Below are 15,535 nucleotides of genomic sequence, written 5' to 3'. Positions count from 1 at the left end.
CGGGGATACAGTGGGGGAATGGGACTGACTGGATTGCTCTACAGAGAGCCGGCACGGACTCGATGGGCCGAATGGCCTCCTTCTATGCCATTAGGACTATGACTACAGCAGTGACTACACTTCAAAAAGTACTTCATTGGCTGTAAAGCACTTTGGGGCACCTGAGGTCGTGAAAGGCGCTGGATAAATGGGAGTCTTTCTTTTTAAATACAGTGCAGTCTCTGACTCAAACTCATTCTTTAGCAGAACCTCAAAACTGTGGAACTCTTTAACAAGCCCCTCCCCCCTACAATCCACAGGTGTTTAAACCCAAACTTGGCATCACCTAATCACTACGGAATTATCCTATATTCTCTCCTACCCTTTACAATGGTGCTGGCTTCCTGCAATATGGGCTTTCATCCTTCACTTTAAATTTTATAATTAAAAAAAATCCCACATATGACAAAGTTATCGGAATTTTTTTCATGTTTTCGGGAGGTTCTATCGGAGTAAGATAGCAATGAGAGAAAACCCAGTGAGGTGGTAAAGATCCAAGCGGGGAAAGGGAGAAAATATCCTAAAAAAAGGAAGTACCTTCCAGTCAGCAAAAATAAATAATAAAACCACAATAACAACAGAGAATGCTGGAAAAACTCAGCAGGCCAGGCAACATCCGTGGAGAGAAAATAGAGTCAACGTTTCGGGTCAAACCCTTTGTCAAGACTGGAAAGGCACAGGAAATGAAATAGATTAAAAAGCCGGGCTGGGAGAGAACAAAAGAGAAGAGACATTAAGAGGTATTCAAAACGAGCCGCGATGGTGATAGGACTAGTGGAGACAAAAGACGGCTCTAGATTAGGCCTCTTGATGTCTCTTCACTTCTCTTTTGTTCTCTCCCAGCCCGGCCTTTCAATCTATTTCATTTCCTGTGCTTTTCCAGTCTTGACAAAGGGTTTGACCCGAAACGTTGACTCTATTTTCTCTCCACGGATGTTGCCTGGCCTGCTGAGTTTTTCCAGTATTTTCTGTTGTTATTTCAGATTTCCAGCATCTGCAGTATTTTGCTATCATAATAAAACCCACATGTGGCTCGAGCTCCTTATCTAGCGTTAGAAATAGAATACACAGGGCCCCTGTTGGGGTCTAAAATGGAAGACATCTAACATGCACAAAATTCAAAGAAAAACCATGTACAAGGGAGAAATCTGAGGCACAGCATGTTGGAACACCAGCACGGCAGCATAGTGGTTAGCACTGTTGCCTCACAGCGCCAGAGACCCGGGTTCAAATCCAGCCTCGGGCGACTGTCTGTGTGGAGTTTGCACATTCTCCCCGTGTTTGCGTGGGTTTTCTCCGGGTGCTCCGGTTTCCTCCCACAGTCCAAAGATGTGCGGGTTAGGTTGATTGGCTATGATAAATTGACCTAGTGTTAGGGGGATTAAATACGTGGGGTTACGGGGATAGGGTGGGATATGTGTTGGTGTAGGGGTTACGGGGATCGGGTGGGATATGTGTCGGTGCAGGCTCGATGGGCCGAAATGGCCTCTATCTGCACTGTGGGGTTTCTGTGATTACACCACAGGACAGTAAGATAGAGCAGGCCTACTCTTATTTCTTATGTTCTTAGGAGTCGATTCTTCCAATTCTCCACTAAATGAGTTCCTGTCTTCAGCTGCATGGATATGAAAATTGCTGATGTCCAGCAGTTCAGCACAATGTATGAAGCTATTCTACTATCAGCATCACACTGGTACGAGTACATTAGCAAAACAGTAACACACGGAGGGGCTCCGATGACCGGCACTCGAACCCATAAAGGGGAACAGCGTCTCCTCCGTTATGCACTACCTAGTTGTAGAAAAGTTTGAACTGATCAAAAAATCAGAGTGATTTGTTGCTTGGATTTAATGAGTTGCACTGTCCCACTGAATCAAAAATAATTTGTTGGTTCCATTGTAGACTGCTGTGTTGAACACATACAGATAAAATGTTATTTTCCAGGGTATTCATGTGATTTTTGTTTCTTCTGTTAATATGTTTGAAACAATCGCTGATTTTTCTGAAATTGTACACACGAGCAGAACAAAACGCCCAGTTTCAATTCCTGGCTGTGGGATAAATTGGTACCCAAAGTTTTACGAGAAGACTGATTTTGCTGTTCAGATACTAAATTTATTCAATACATTTATAGAAATTCTTGCACTCAATTCAAAAGCTGTTCTTATGAAGGACAACTGACCAATCGTAGACTTTTCCATTAGGTGAATCTTTATAGATGAATCTTTATAGATGATGTACTTTTACTATTTCCCAGTTATGGTGCTATTATTTATTTGCAAATAAAGATATTATTAAGTAGGTTAATGTCTGAACTTCTCGGCTGTGTGACTATAACTGCCACCTAGGAGAGTTTATCGTAAATCAATATTCGAGTAAAACCCAGTAAGCAGGTTACTGCAAGTGGGGCAATTGTTAGTCCCACAGCTATGCACATCTTTGAAAATGTACAGCGTCTGGATTGCAGGGTGGGGTGGGGGTGGCAAGACTGCTCACAGGAGCTACTGTTGGGACATGGAGAGAGCCCAAAATAAACAGCAATAGACTCCTTAGTAAAACCATGTGGTGTTGTAGACCTTCAGGTTTGACAGCATTATTACTGCATTTTTCTTAGGCAGTCCCTCGGAACCGAGGATGACTTGCTTCCACAATAAAAATGAGTTCTCAGGTGACTGATGAGTCCAATGCGGGACCTACAGTCTCTGTCACAGGTGGGGCAGACGGTGGTTAAAGGGGCGGGTGGGTGGGGTGTTTGGGTTGACACGCGCTCCTTCCGCTGTTTGCGCTTGGCTTCCGCTTGCTCCCGGCGAAGAGACTCGAGCTGTTCGGCGCCTTCCCGGATGCTTCTCCTCCACTTTGTGCGGTCTTGGGCCAGGGATTCCCAGGTGTCAGTGGGGATGTTGCACTTTTTCAAGGAGGCTTTGAGGGTGTCCTTGAAGCATTTCCTCTGCCCACCTGGGGCTCTCTTGCCGTGCCGGAGCTCCGAGTAGAGCGCTTGCTTTGGGACTCTCGTATCGGGCATGCGGACAATGTGACCCGTCCATCAGAGCTGATTGAGCGTGGTCAGAGCTTCGATGCTGGGGATGTTGGCCTGAGCGAGAACACGGACGTTGGTGCGCCTATCCTGCCAATGGATTTGCAGGATCTTGCGGAGGCAGCGTTGGTGGTACCTCTCCAGTGCATTGAAGTGCATGCTGTACATGGTCCATGTCTCTGAAGCATACAGGAGGGCGGGTATCACTGCTGCTCTGTAGACCATGAGCCTGGTGCTGGGTTTGAGGTCCTGGTCTTCAAACACTCTCTTCCTCAGGTGACCGAAGGCTGCACTGGCACACTGAAGGCAGTGTTGGACTTAGTCATCGACATTTGCCCTTGTTGACAGTAGGCTCCCGAGGTATGGAAAGTGGTCCCTGTTGTCCAAGGCCTTGTCATGGATTTTGATAATCGGGGAACAGTACTGTGTGGCGGGGGCCGGTTGGTAGAGCACCTTTGTCTTACGGATAGTTAGTGCAAGGCCTATGCTCTCGTACGCTTCAGTGAAGGTGGTGACGATGGTTTGGAGCTCGACCTCCGAGTGAGCGCAGATGCAAGCGTCGTCTGCATACTGTAATTCGATGACAGAGGATGGGACGACCTTGGGTGTGTGCAGTTTGGGTCTCCTTACCTTAGAAAGGATGTACTTGCCATCGAGGGAGTGCAGCGAAGGTTCACCAGACTGATTCCTGGGATGGCAGGGCTGCCGTATGAGCAGAGATTGGGTCGACTAGGCCTGTATTCACTGGAGTTTAGAAGAATGAGAGGGGATCTCATTCTGACAGGGCTAGACAGACTGGATGCAGAGAGGATGTTCCTGATGGCCGGGGAGTCCAGAACCAGGGGTCATAGTCTAAGGATAAGGGGTAAGCCATTTAGGACTGAAATGAGGAGGAATTTCTTCACCCATAGAGTGGTGAACCTGTGGAATTCTCTGCCACAGAGGGGGTGGAGGCCAGTTCATTAAGTATATTCAAGAAAGAGTTGGATATATTTCTTAAGGCTAAGGGGATCAAGGGATATGGGGAGAAGGCAGGGACAGGGTACTGAATTTGGATGATCAGCCATGATCTCATTGAATGGCGGAGCAGGCGCGAAGGGCCGAATGGCCTACTCCTGCTCCTATCTTCTATGTATCTAGGATGTTTCCCCTGTCTGGGGGGGTCTAGAACGAGGGGTCACAGTCTCAGGATACGGGGTAGGACATTTAGGACTGAGATGAGGAGAAATGTCTTCACTCAGAGGGTGGTGAACCTGTGGAATTCTCTACCACAGAAGGCTGTGAAGGCCAAGTCACTGAATATATTTAAGGAGGAAATAGATAGATTTCTGGACACAAAAGGCATCAAGGGATATGGGGAGAGAGCAGGAATATGGTATTGAGATAGAGGGTCAGCCATGATCATATTGAATGGCAGAGCAGCTCGAAGAGCCGAATGGCCTACTCCTGCTCCTATTTTTCTATGGGTCTGGACTGGAGGCAATGGAGGTTGAACAGTTTTCCGTTTGTTCTGTAGATTAGCTCCACTCCAGCGGGGAGCCTACTGAGGGTGAGATGGAGCCAGGAAGATCAAGAAGAGCGTTGGTGCAACGACACAGCCTTGCTTGACCCCAGTCCGTACGTGAATTGGGTCTGTGGTTAGTCTGTTGGTCAGGATCATGGCTTGCATTTCGTCATGAAGCAGAAGGAGGATGGTGACAAACTTTTGAGGGCAGCCGAATTTGAGGAGGACACTCCATAAGGCCTCACGGTTGAGTGTCGAAGGCCTTTGAGAGGTCAAAGGCGGCCATGTACAGCGGTTGGTGCTGTTCCCTGCATTTCTCTTGTAGTTGACGCGCGGTGAAGATCATGTCCATTGTGCCCCTTAGTGGGCGGAATCAAATATCACAATACCTTACATGGTTCACTAATGTCCTTTAGGGAAGGAAATCTGCTGTCTTTACCCAGTCTGGCCTATATGTGACTCCAGACCCACAGCAATGTGGTTGACTCTTAACTGCCCTCTGCAGTTCAAGGTGCCGCACCACCACCTTCTCGAGGGCAATTAGGGTTGGGCAATGCCGGCCTTGCCAGCGATACCCACATCCCAGGAACAAATAAAAAAGTCAAACTTTAGTGAGAGGTTATAACTAAAATCACCCTGTATTGAGGGGAATAAAGCTACATAATGACATCCCCAGAATCAGCCCCCAGTCTGCACACTAATATAAAGGTAACATATTGGCTCCTGGTTTATATTGTAATATATATACTACACTACTCTACACTGATATTCTGCGTAATCTAGCACCAGGAACTAAAGATTTTTCATTAATGTAAAATAATTACAAAAAAGACTTGCTTTTACACAGCGCCTTTCACGACCATCAGACGTCCCAAAGCGCTTTACAGCTAATGAAGTACTTTATTTTTTGAAATGTAGTCACTGTTGTAATGTAGGAAACGCGGCAGCCAATTTGCACACAGCAAGCTCCCACAAATGTGACAATGGCCAGATAATGTTTTAAAAAAAAAATAAAAGTGAAGGATAAATATTGACCAGGACACCGGGGATAACTCACCTGCTCTTCAAAATAGTGCCATGGGATCTTTTACATCCACCTGAGGGGGCAGACGGGGCCTCGGTTTAATGTCTCATCCAAAAGACGGAGGAGACCTCAATAACGAAGTACTAATGTCCAATAGTGAGTTTAAGGCAATCGTTTGGTTCCTTTGACTCTCGGGATTATGGCATTATCAGAAAGCGTTCAATTTAATTTGCGTAAAACGCTTGAATGTTGCAATAAAAATAACCGGTGAATGGTGACTGTGCGTTTGTAGATTTGAAACTGCCGATCAATTCACTGGTTCCAGCTACACATTCTCAGTCAGATATCTGTATAACATCATTTTTGCCGGCTTGACATGTCCATGGAAATAGAAAAAAAAGACCAAGTGAAAATAACCAGTTGTTCCGTCCCGGCTTGCCAGTACAAGCTGGTATCGTACATATAGAATAAGAACAGAAAATGCTGAAAATTCACAACAGGTCAATCAGTAACTGTGAAAGCAAAAGACTTTATATTTCAGATTTCCAGTTTTTTTTTTTGATCCTACATGCATATCCTACTGCAGTCATGTGACAGTAAAGCTCATTTATATTCTATCTGGCCAGTCAGTCCAGTGCGTGGATGAAGTGCTTTCATTCAAGATTCTTTCCCCAAGACCAGTCACTATACGGAACAGATTATACAAACAAGAAGTGACGAGTGAGTTTCAGATAGTTAAACACCTCCCTGCTACCAGAGGAAGCTAAAATCCACAGGATCAACTGAACAGCAGACTGTAACATGAACTGGTAACCATTAACCCGGGTAGCTGGAATCAGACACACAGAGCTTGTCTTTTAATATCTGCTATTTTTAGGAACAGCCAGCACACTGTTGCTCATGTTTTCAATAACATGATACTTCTTTACAACACAGTCCCAAAACCTTGAATGAATTTAAGGACAAATATCAATTGTTTTCATAACCCCCAATTACAGACAGGAAGCATCTTCATCTGACACACCACATTAACATACAATGTGTTGTTATTGCGATGGGTTAATGTGCTGCACTACATCCTTGCAGTATCAGAGTCTATGCCCCTGTTGCCATACACTGCTATCAGCTGAACTGTCAGGAGCCCCACAGGCGCAGGGGGAAGAATAAAATGTTAATCTCCTGACTGCTCGGGAATAGGTTAGGGAGGTTACCCATCTACTACCCCCTCGTACACAATCCCCTACAGACAGATGAGCCCAGTCCACAATCCCCTACAGACAGGTGAGCCCAGTCCACAATCCCCCACAGACCAGGTGAGCCCAGTACACAATCCCCCCCAGACAGGTGAGCCCTGTACACAATCCCCCAGACAGGTGAGCCCAATCCACAATCCCCCAGACAGGTGAGCCCAGTACACAATCCCCCACAGACAGGTGAGCCCAGTACACCATCCCCTACAGACCAGGTGAGCCCAGTACACAATCCCCCCCAGACAGGTGAGCCCAGTACACAATCCCCTACAGACAGGTGAGCCCAGTACACAATCCCCCACAGACCAGGTGAGCCCAGTACACAATCCCCCAGACAGGTGAGCCCAGTACACAATCCCCCAGACAGGTGAGCCCAGTACACAATCCCCCACAGACAGATGCGCCCAGTACACAATCCCCTAGACAGGTGAGCCCAGTACACAATCCCCCACAGACCAGGTGAGCCCAGTACACAATCCCCCACAGACAGGTGAGCCCAGTACACAATCCCCCAGAGACAGGTGAGCCCAGTACACAATCCCCCACAGACAGATGCGCCCAGTACACAATCCCCTAGACAGGTGAGCCCAGTCCACAATCCCCCACAGACCAGGTGAGCCCAGTACATAATCCCCCACAGACTAGGTGAGCCCAGTACACAATCCCCCACAGACCAGGTGAGCCCAGTCCACAATCCCCTACAGACAGGTGAGCCTAGTACACAATCCCCCACAGACAGGTGAGCCCAGTCCACAATCCCCCACAGACCAGGTGAGCCCAGTCCACAATCCCCCACAGACAGGTGAGCCCAGTCCACAATCCCCCACAGACTAGGTGAGCCCAGTACACAATCCCCCACAGACCAGGTGATTCAGGCCTCGCCCTCACTCACCTGTCCGATTGCCAGCAGGAGTCCGGTCCACAGGAGGCGGCTCCGGGGCCCAAGCATGGCCTGGCGGCTGGGTTTAGTGCAGGGGCGCCGGGCCTGCTCGACGGCTCGCGCCTCAGCGGACAACCCGCACACTTCCGGTGCGCGCCTCCCCGCCTCTCCAGCAGCCGATTGGCTGAAAATCCCGGAGCTCCAGGAGCCCAGGAAATTGATTGGACAGCAGGTCAGCCAACCAGGAAAGCGACCAATGAAAGGGAGAGTGCGGGAGACGGGTGGAAAGTGATTGGCTGCTGGTGGCGGGCGGGTTCAGCAAATCAGAGGCGGGGGCTGGGGGGCGGGGCTTGTAAAGTGAAAGTGACAGCTCGCTGACACGTGGAGCTGGTCTGTTTGTAAATGTTGCAGAGACTGGCTCCCGGGGACTTCCTGCTCCAGGAGCATGCTGATCTGTGCTGGAGCTGAAACAGTCTTTGCACAGTCAGTCAGTCACATAATAGCAAAATACTGCGGATGTTGGAAATCTGTTGTTATTTAAGTCAGTCACATAGATGAGCAAGAATCTAATAGAAACAGAAAATACTGCCAATGATCTAATTAATATAAAACAACAGAAGACGCTGGAAAAACTCAGCAGGCCAGGCAACATCCGTGGAGAGAGAAATAGCATCAACGTTTCAGGTCGAAACCCTTCTTCAGACCCGAAACGTTGACTCTTTCTCTCTCCACGGATGTTGCCTGGCCTGCTGAGTTTTTCCAGCGTCTTCTTCTGTTATTTCGGATTTCCAGCATCCGCAGTATTTTGCTATATCGTAAGGTTGAGAGATTTGGTAAAGGTCTTCAAAATCAGGAGGGGTCTGGACAGAGTAGATAGAGGGAAACTGTTGCCATTGGCGGAAGGGTCGAGAACCAGAGGACACAGGTAGAATCATAGAATGGTTACAGCACGGAAGGCGGCCATTGGGCCCGTCCCGGCGCTCTGCAACAGCGCTTCAGCTAGTCCCACTCCTCCGCCCTTTCCCCGTAGCCCTGCAAATATCTTTCCTTCAGATACTTATCCAACTCCATTTTGAAAGCCGTGATTGAATCTGTCCCCACCACCCTTTCAGGCAGTACATTCCAGATCTTAACCACTCGCTGGGTAAACAAGTTTTTTCTTACATCACCTTTGTTTTTTTTGCCAATCCCCTTAAATGTGTCCTCTGGTTCTCGACCCTTCTGCCAATGGGAACAGTTTCTCTCTATCTACTCTGTCTCAACCCCTCATGATTTTGAACACCTCTATCAAATCTCCTCTCAACCTTCTCTGCTCCAAGAACAACCTCAGCCTCTCCAGTTTATCAACGTAACTGAAGTCCCTCATTCCTGGAATCATTCTCGTAAATCTTTTCTGCACTTTATCCAAGGCCTTCACATCCTTCCAAAGTGCGGTGCCCAGAATTGGACACAATACTCCAGTTGGGGCCAAACCATTGTTTTATACAGGTTCATCATAATTTCCACACTTCTGTACTCTATACCTCTATTTATGAAGCACAGGATTCCATCAGCCTTTTTAACTGCTTTCTCAACCTGCCCTGCCACCTTCAACGATTTGTGCACATATACCCCCAGGTCTCTCTGCTCGTGCACCCACTTTAGGATTGTACCCTTTAGTTTATATTGCCTCTCCTCATTCTACCAAAATGTATCACTTCACACTTTTCTGCGTTAAATTTCATCTGCCACGTGCCCGCCCATTTCACCAGCCTGTCTCTGTCTTCTTGAAGTCTATCACTCTCCTCCTCACTGTTCACTATACTTCCAAGTTTTGTGTCATTTGCAAATTTTGAAATTGTGCCCTGTACACCTACACCCAAGTCATTAATATATATCAAGAAAAGCAGTGGTCCTAGAACCATCCCCTGCCATTCTATTCCCATACCCTCTCTTTGCCCCTCTTATTTTCTTTTTCACTTCTCCTCTGATATATATACACATAAAATATATATAGCCTGATTGTCAGATGTATTTGCAACCTGACATGTCATACACGCTCTTTTTCTGTTTCTTCATATTCTCTCTCTCTTTCGTCATCCAGGAGCCCTGACTTTAGTTGCTCTGCCTTTCCCCCTAGTGGGAGTGTACCTGAACTATTTCCTCTTTAAAGGCAGTCCATTGTTTAATTACAGTTTTGCCTGCCAATCTTGGATTCCAGTTTACCCGGGCCAAATCCGTTCTCATCCCACTGAAATTGGTCTTACAATCCCAGTCTATATTAGGACAGTTGAAGTCCCCCATTATCACTACTCTATAGTTCTTGCACCTCTCTGTAATTTCCCTGCAAATTTGCTCCTCCATATCTTTCCCACTATTTGGTGGTCTACAGAATATATCTAGTGTAAAGGCACCTCTATTATTTCTTAACTCTAGCCATATAGATTCTGTCCTTGACCCCCTCCAGGACATCCTCCCTCTCCAGCACTAACATTCTCCTTGACCAATACTGCCACACCACCTCCTATCTTTCCTTCACTGTCTTTCCTGAACACTTTATAACCAGGAATATTTAATACCCAATCCTGCCCTTTTTTGAGCCAGGTCTCAGTTATTACCACAACATCATATTCCCATGTGGCTATTTGTGCCTGCAGCTCGCTTACCTTGTTTACTGTGCTTCATGCGTTCACATACATACACTGTAAACCCATCTTAGACCAACCTGTATTCTCTCTCAGTTTGACCCCACCTAATACCTTACTATTTCTTACTTTAGTGCTCTCTGCCACTCCCAATCCTTTGAGCACTTTATTTCCCCTTTCTAATGTTACATCCTGGTGCCCATCCCTTTGCCAAATTAGTTTAAACCCTCCCCAACAGCACTAGCAAACCTCCCCGCAAGGATATTGGTCCCGGCCCTGTTGAGGTGCAACCCGTCCGACCTGTACAGGTCCCACCTCCCCCAGAACCGGTGATTGGCAGAAGAACCAAAGGCGACATGAGGGAAAACTTTTTTTTACATAGTGAGTGGTTAGGATCTGGAATGCACTGCCTGAGATGGTGGTGGAGGCAGATTCATTCGTGGCTTTCAAAAGGGCTAAGTACCTAAAGGAAAAAATTTGCAGGCCTACGGGGAATGGGTGGGGGAGTGGGACTAGCTTAAGTGCAGAGAGCCGGCACGGGCTCGACGGGCCGAATGGCCTCCTTCTGTGCTGTAACCATTCTATGATTCTAACAAGAGGAGGCCATTCAGCCCCTAGAACATGTTCCACCATTCACTCAGATCACGGCTGGCCTGTGCCGGTTCCATAGGCTGAACAGCCTACTGCTCTTCCTATTCCAATACATGGCATCTTCAATCAGGTCAGGCAGTAGTTTGGGGGGGGGGGGGGGGGGGGGGAAAGAGACAATCCTGGCAGTCCCGACAGCGTCCAGTGATGTTCCACATAGACCCATAACAGAAGACAGCACAAATCTAATACTGTAAAGTAACAAACTTTAATTGGCAATAAAGACTAGTCTTTAGAATTAAACATTGGGCTAACTAATGGTCAGCACTAAAATCGGAAGCAGTGCAACTCTAAAACCAAGTCAACGCCCTGATTTCAACAGATATCGGGGTGCTTGAATCATGCATTCCGCAAGTTAAGTGGTATTAAAAGCTGCATGACCCTTTACAATCTTCTAACCCACAGTATCATTTTGTGCGCGTGGAAGATTCCAGAACAGGGTAGAGGATTTAAAAAAATAAAAAGATGGCATATTATATTGAAATATTGCACCTCCTTCCATGGTTATCAGGTCTACCAAGATCTATAAACTTATCAGAAACTCATTAATCAAACATTTCACATCTTTTAATTTATCTATTTATACTCATCCAAGTAAGGATATCAGTGATTAGAAACTGCACACTATTCCACTTATTGCCACTAGTGCCTGTATTCAGTACTAGTACATTAGAGTGAAGCTCCCGCCACACTATCCCAAACACTCCCAGGGCAAATACAGCGTAGGTTAGATAAAGAATAAAGCTCCCTCTACACGGTCCCATCCAACACACCCAGGGCAGGTACAGCACTGGTTAGATACAGAGTAAAGTTCCCTCTACACTGTCCCATCCAACACACCCAGGGCAGGAACAGCACGGGTTAGATACAGAGTAAAGCTCCCTCTACACTGTCCCATCAAACACACCCAGGGCAGGAACAGCACGGGTTGGATACAGAGTAAAGCTCCCTCTACATTGTCCCATCAAACACTCCCAGGGCAGGTACAGCACGGGTTAGATACAGAGTAAAGCTCCCTCTACATTGTCCCATCAAACACTACCAGTGCAGGTACAGCATGAGTCAGATACAGAGTAAAGCTCCCTCCACATTGTCCCAAACAGTTAATGTCAGTCAGAAAATTCTGAAAGTGAATGGATGGCACAAGTGACAAGTGACTCAGTCTCTGATGAGAAGTTTACAGGGTTAAGAACTATCTCCCTTTTCAACGACTCAAATATAACCAAGAAAACTACACGGCTGTAAAGCTACCCAACCCCGTGATACCAACGGCCATCGTCCTGCATGGTGAAAGATACCAGTTGGGTTTGAGAAATCATTCGGTGTTCTACTCTACGTTCATAATTGCTGAAAAGTTTGCCGTGAAAGGGGGCTGGGGAGAAAGAGGAAGAGTTGGGTTTAGTTTTGAAGTTATTTAAAAACATGCAATTGCATTTTACTCACAGTTCGACTGACTATGCCTGTCGCGGTCGTGTGCACACTACTAACTTGACATTGAGGCCATGGATAGACAGGCCAGCCCACCGAAGAGGTGGTGTGATTATGGCACTGGAGTGAGGAGCCTTCAACCCCGAAGCATTAAAAATTACCTGAACACTTTCTCCTCAATCAGCTGCCATCCACCTGGAACAGGCGGGCTCAATACAGAAGTGGTGGGGGGAAAAATGCAAACTTTTTGAAACTTCTAGACAAAGCTGAAATGCTTTGTGACTCAGTCCCTGCCCTTCGCACCCTCACCCCCCCGCCACCCAGAAACTGAAAGCAGTGAAGTGGAAATGGTCATGCAGCTTTAAATTGGTACCGCGTTATGGCAACAGGGTGAAGTCACTCGTCACGTACAGTACGATCACATGGTTCACCCAAATATGGTTTCTTTGGCCCTCAACACAAATTAGTGGAAATACAGTGGGTTCTGCTTAATTGCATAGTTTTGGGCCTGGGAAGTTTCTTTATGCAATTAACTAGCAAAGCCAGTCAGAAAGCAACGAGAAGATGGCAGACAAACAGAATTCACGGTGCACCATTTCCTCTCTGTGCTCTCCCCTTTTGCCTGGTCCTTGCAAACAAGGCAAGTCGGAACTGCCTGGGGGTTCGGGCAGCGCGCACTCAAGTAAAGGGCGACTGGGGAAGATATTTAAATACAAGGCAACCGATCGTAAAACGTCCTCAGAACAGACGCATGATGCAAGCTTGTTTATAGAAATATAAACATTCCACAGTTAAGCTTTGTACAAGGTCGGTATAACAGATCCACACGCAGATAATAGGGGGGAGTAGGTGGCAGAGAAGAGGAGCACAAGTGGAGCCCCACTGTACTGCGTGACTGTACTGTGTGACACTCTGGGTGGACATTTAAAAACACGCCTAGGTTGGGAGGTTATCCACAATACAGCAGATATAATAAAATGCTTCTAATGCATCTCCTGTGGGCAATTGTGGTTCTTACAGAACTTCTTGAATAATTTGGAGAATTCCTTCTTCGAAACGGTGTGTTATTTTTTAATTTGAAGTTCACAGGTAAAGTCAGATTGGACATACCACCTCCAGCTCCCGGCGAGGCTCTTCAACGCAATTTTAAAAAAAAAAATCTATTTATCATTGTTGGCATCTTCCAAGGTTTGGGAAGGGGGAAGGGGAGGAAGAATTACAATCCAGTACGAGAGAGTTCCAATCAATCCATTTTATAGTCCTTTGGTTTCAGTCTATCCTTCACTGCCAGAGGTGGAGGCACATTCAAAAATACTGCCACTTCCCCAGGACCGTATCTTTGATTGCATCAACATACTGTGAAGGCACCCAGTAAACCCAATAGTACGAGGCTTCAGTGGGACCCAGCTGAAATGCCTGGAAAGAGAAAGGAGAGTGAAGGGAGATCAGAACTGCAACAGTAACACATCTCTAATCAACAGTGGCCCTTTTTAAAGCCCCAGAAATAAGAGGTTTGTATTTATACAACATTCCACGTCTCGCACGTAAAGCATCTCAAAGCACTTCACATGCGCTGAATTACCCTGAAGTGCAGCAACTGCAGTTGTGGAGGAAAGCAGCACGCAGTTGGCAAAGAGCAGGACTCCAGTTACTTTGTTCTTGCTGGTGTGGGGGGAGGAATGGTGGCCGGGACATGGAATGACATATGAGGAGAGGGGAATGACGTATGAGGAGAGATTGGGTCGATTAGGCTTATATTCGCTAGAGTTTAGAAGAATGAGAGGGGATCTCATCGAAACTTATAAAATTCTAACAGGACTAGACAGACTAGATGCAGGAAGGATGTTCCCGATGGTCAGGGAGTCCAGAACCAGGGGTCACAGTCTAAGGATAAGGGGTAAGCCATTTAGGACAGAGATGAGGAGGAATTTCTTCACCCAGAGAGTGGTGAACCTGTGGAATTCTCTACCGCAGAAGGCAGTAGAGGCCAATTCATTAAATATATTCAAGAAGGAGTTGGATATATTTCTTAAGGCTAAAGGGATCAAGGGATATGGGGAGAAGGCAGGGACAGGGTACTGAATTTGGATGATCAGCCATGATCTCATTGAATGGCGGAGCAGGCTCGAGGGGCCGACTCCTGCTCCTATCTTCTATGTTTCTGTGACATCAGGAGAGCTCGCTCACTCCTCCTCTTCCAATGGGGGGGGGGGATCTTAACGTTCATCTGAACCACTTGAGTATTTTAATCGAGGCCTCGGTTTAACATCTGAACCGCAATGAGTAGAAAATCCATCCCTCCCCCGCCACCCCCGTACTAAAAAGGCCAACAATCTTTGGTCATGCCTGATAACACAGGAAATCAAACTTGCATTTAGGGGCAACCTTTCTTCCTCCACTCTCCCCTTCCTTCCACAATCTAAAGGCTTTTAAAAACCAATCTTGGTGCCATCTAGGTACCGCATCCTAATTTTCTCAGACCCCGCTCTTCTGAATCTTGGTTGCTCAAGAGAGTGGGACCGAGTCTCTCGCCAGTCTTTCCTTCCCATCACAATGCGGCAGCGTTCAGGAGCTTGGAGGTGGTGGGGGTGCGTTCGAGCTGCCGTCAATTGCGGCACCACTCAGGCGAGTTTTTATACTCAGAATGTGGGCGCTGAATGGCGATTGTCGCAGAATGGTCACTGGCCAGGAACACAATGTCATTAATTACAGATTAGCAGAGAAGGGTTCAGAGTTTCTGATGACGCAAACAGCTCGGCGCTCATGAGCTGCGAGGGCCTGCAGCTCAGGCCATGCAGAAAGTGTAGGCAAATGTAACCCCGCTATTCAGGAAAGGAGGGAGAGAGGAAACAGGGAAGTACAGTCGGTAAAATGCTGGAATCCATTGTTAAGGAAGTGGTAACAGGGCACTTAGAAAATCATAACATGATTAGGCAGAGTCAACATGGTTTTATGAAAGAGAAATCGTGTTTGACAAATTTATTCGTTTTTTGAGGACGTAACTAGCAGGGTAGATAAAGGGGAACCAGTGGATGTAGTATATTTGAATTTCCAAAAGGCATTTGATAAGGTGCCACATAAAAGGTTATCAGACAAGATAAGGG

General features: G+C 46.9%; 2 protein-coding genes across 5 annotated transcripts in view; both read right to left on the bottom strand.

Annotated features, from left to right (window-relative positions):
- The window catches only part of ern2 (endoplasmic reticulum to nucleus signaling 2), an 81,126-nt gene extending 70,030 nt beyond the window's left edge, over positions 1–11,096 (bottom strand). For 2 of the 3 annotated variants that reach the window (XM_086000081.1, XM_086000082.1), the window contains exon 1: positions 7,744–11,096. In XM_086000081.1, coding sequence (XP_085856207.1) covers positions 7,744–7,800 — 57 coding nt within the window. In that variant the 5' untranslated portion in view covers positions 7,801–11,096. The remainder of the gene's footprint in view (positions 1–7,743) is intronic. The other variant, XM_086000083.1, reaches the window with a different exon arrangement.
- Positions 11,097–13,181: 2,085 nt separating this feature from the next.
- The window catches only part of ubfd1 (ubiquitin family domain containing 1), a 28,448-nt gene continuing 26,094 nt past the window's right edge, over positions 13,182–15,535 (bottom strand). For both annotated transcript variants that reach the window (XM_086000086.1, XM_086000087.1), the window contains one exon: positions 13,182–13,847. In XM_086000086.1, the coding sequence (XP_085856212.1) occupies positions 13,737–13,847 (111 nt within the window). In that variant the 3' untranslated portion in view covers positions 13,182–13,736. The remainder of the gene's footprint in view (positions 13,848–15,535) is intronic.

Source organism: Somniosus microcephalus, chromosome 11 (genome assembly GCF_052327205.1).
Source record: "Somniosus microcephalus isolate GS21.2 chromosome 11, FLI_Smic_1.0, whole genome shotgun sequence".
NCBI lineage: Eukaryota > Metazoa > Chordata > Chondrichthyes > Squaliformes > Somniosidae > Somniosus > Somniosus microcephalus.
This window is presented reverse-complemented; position numbering and strand designations above follow the sequence as displayed.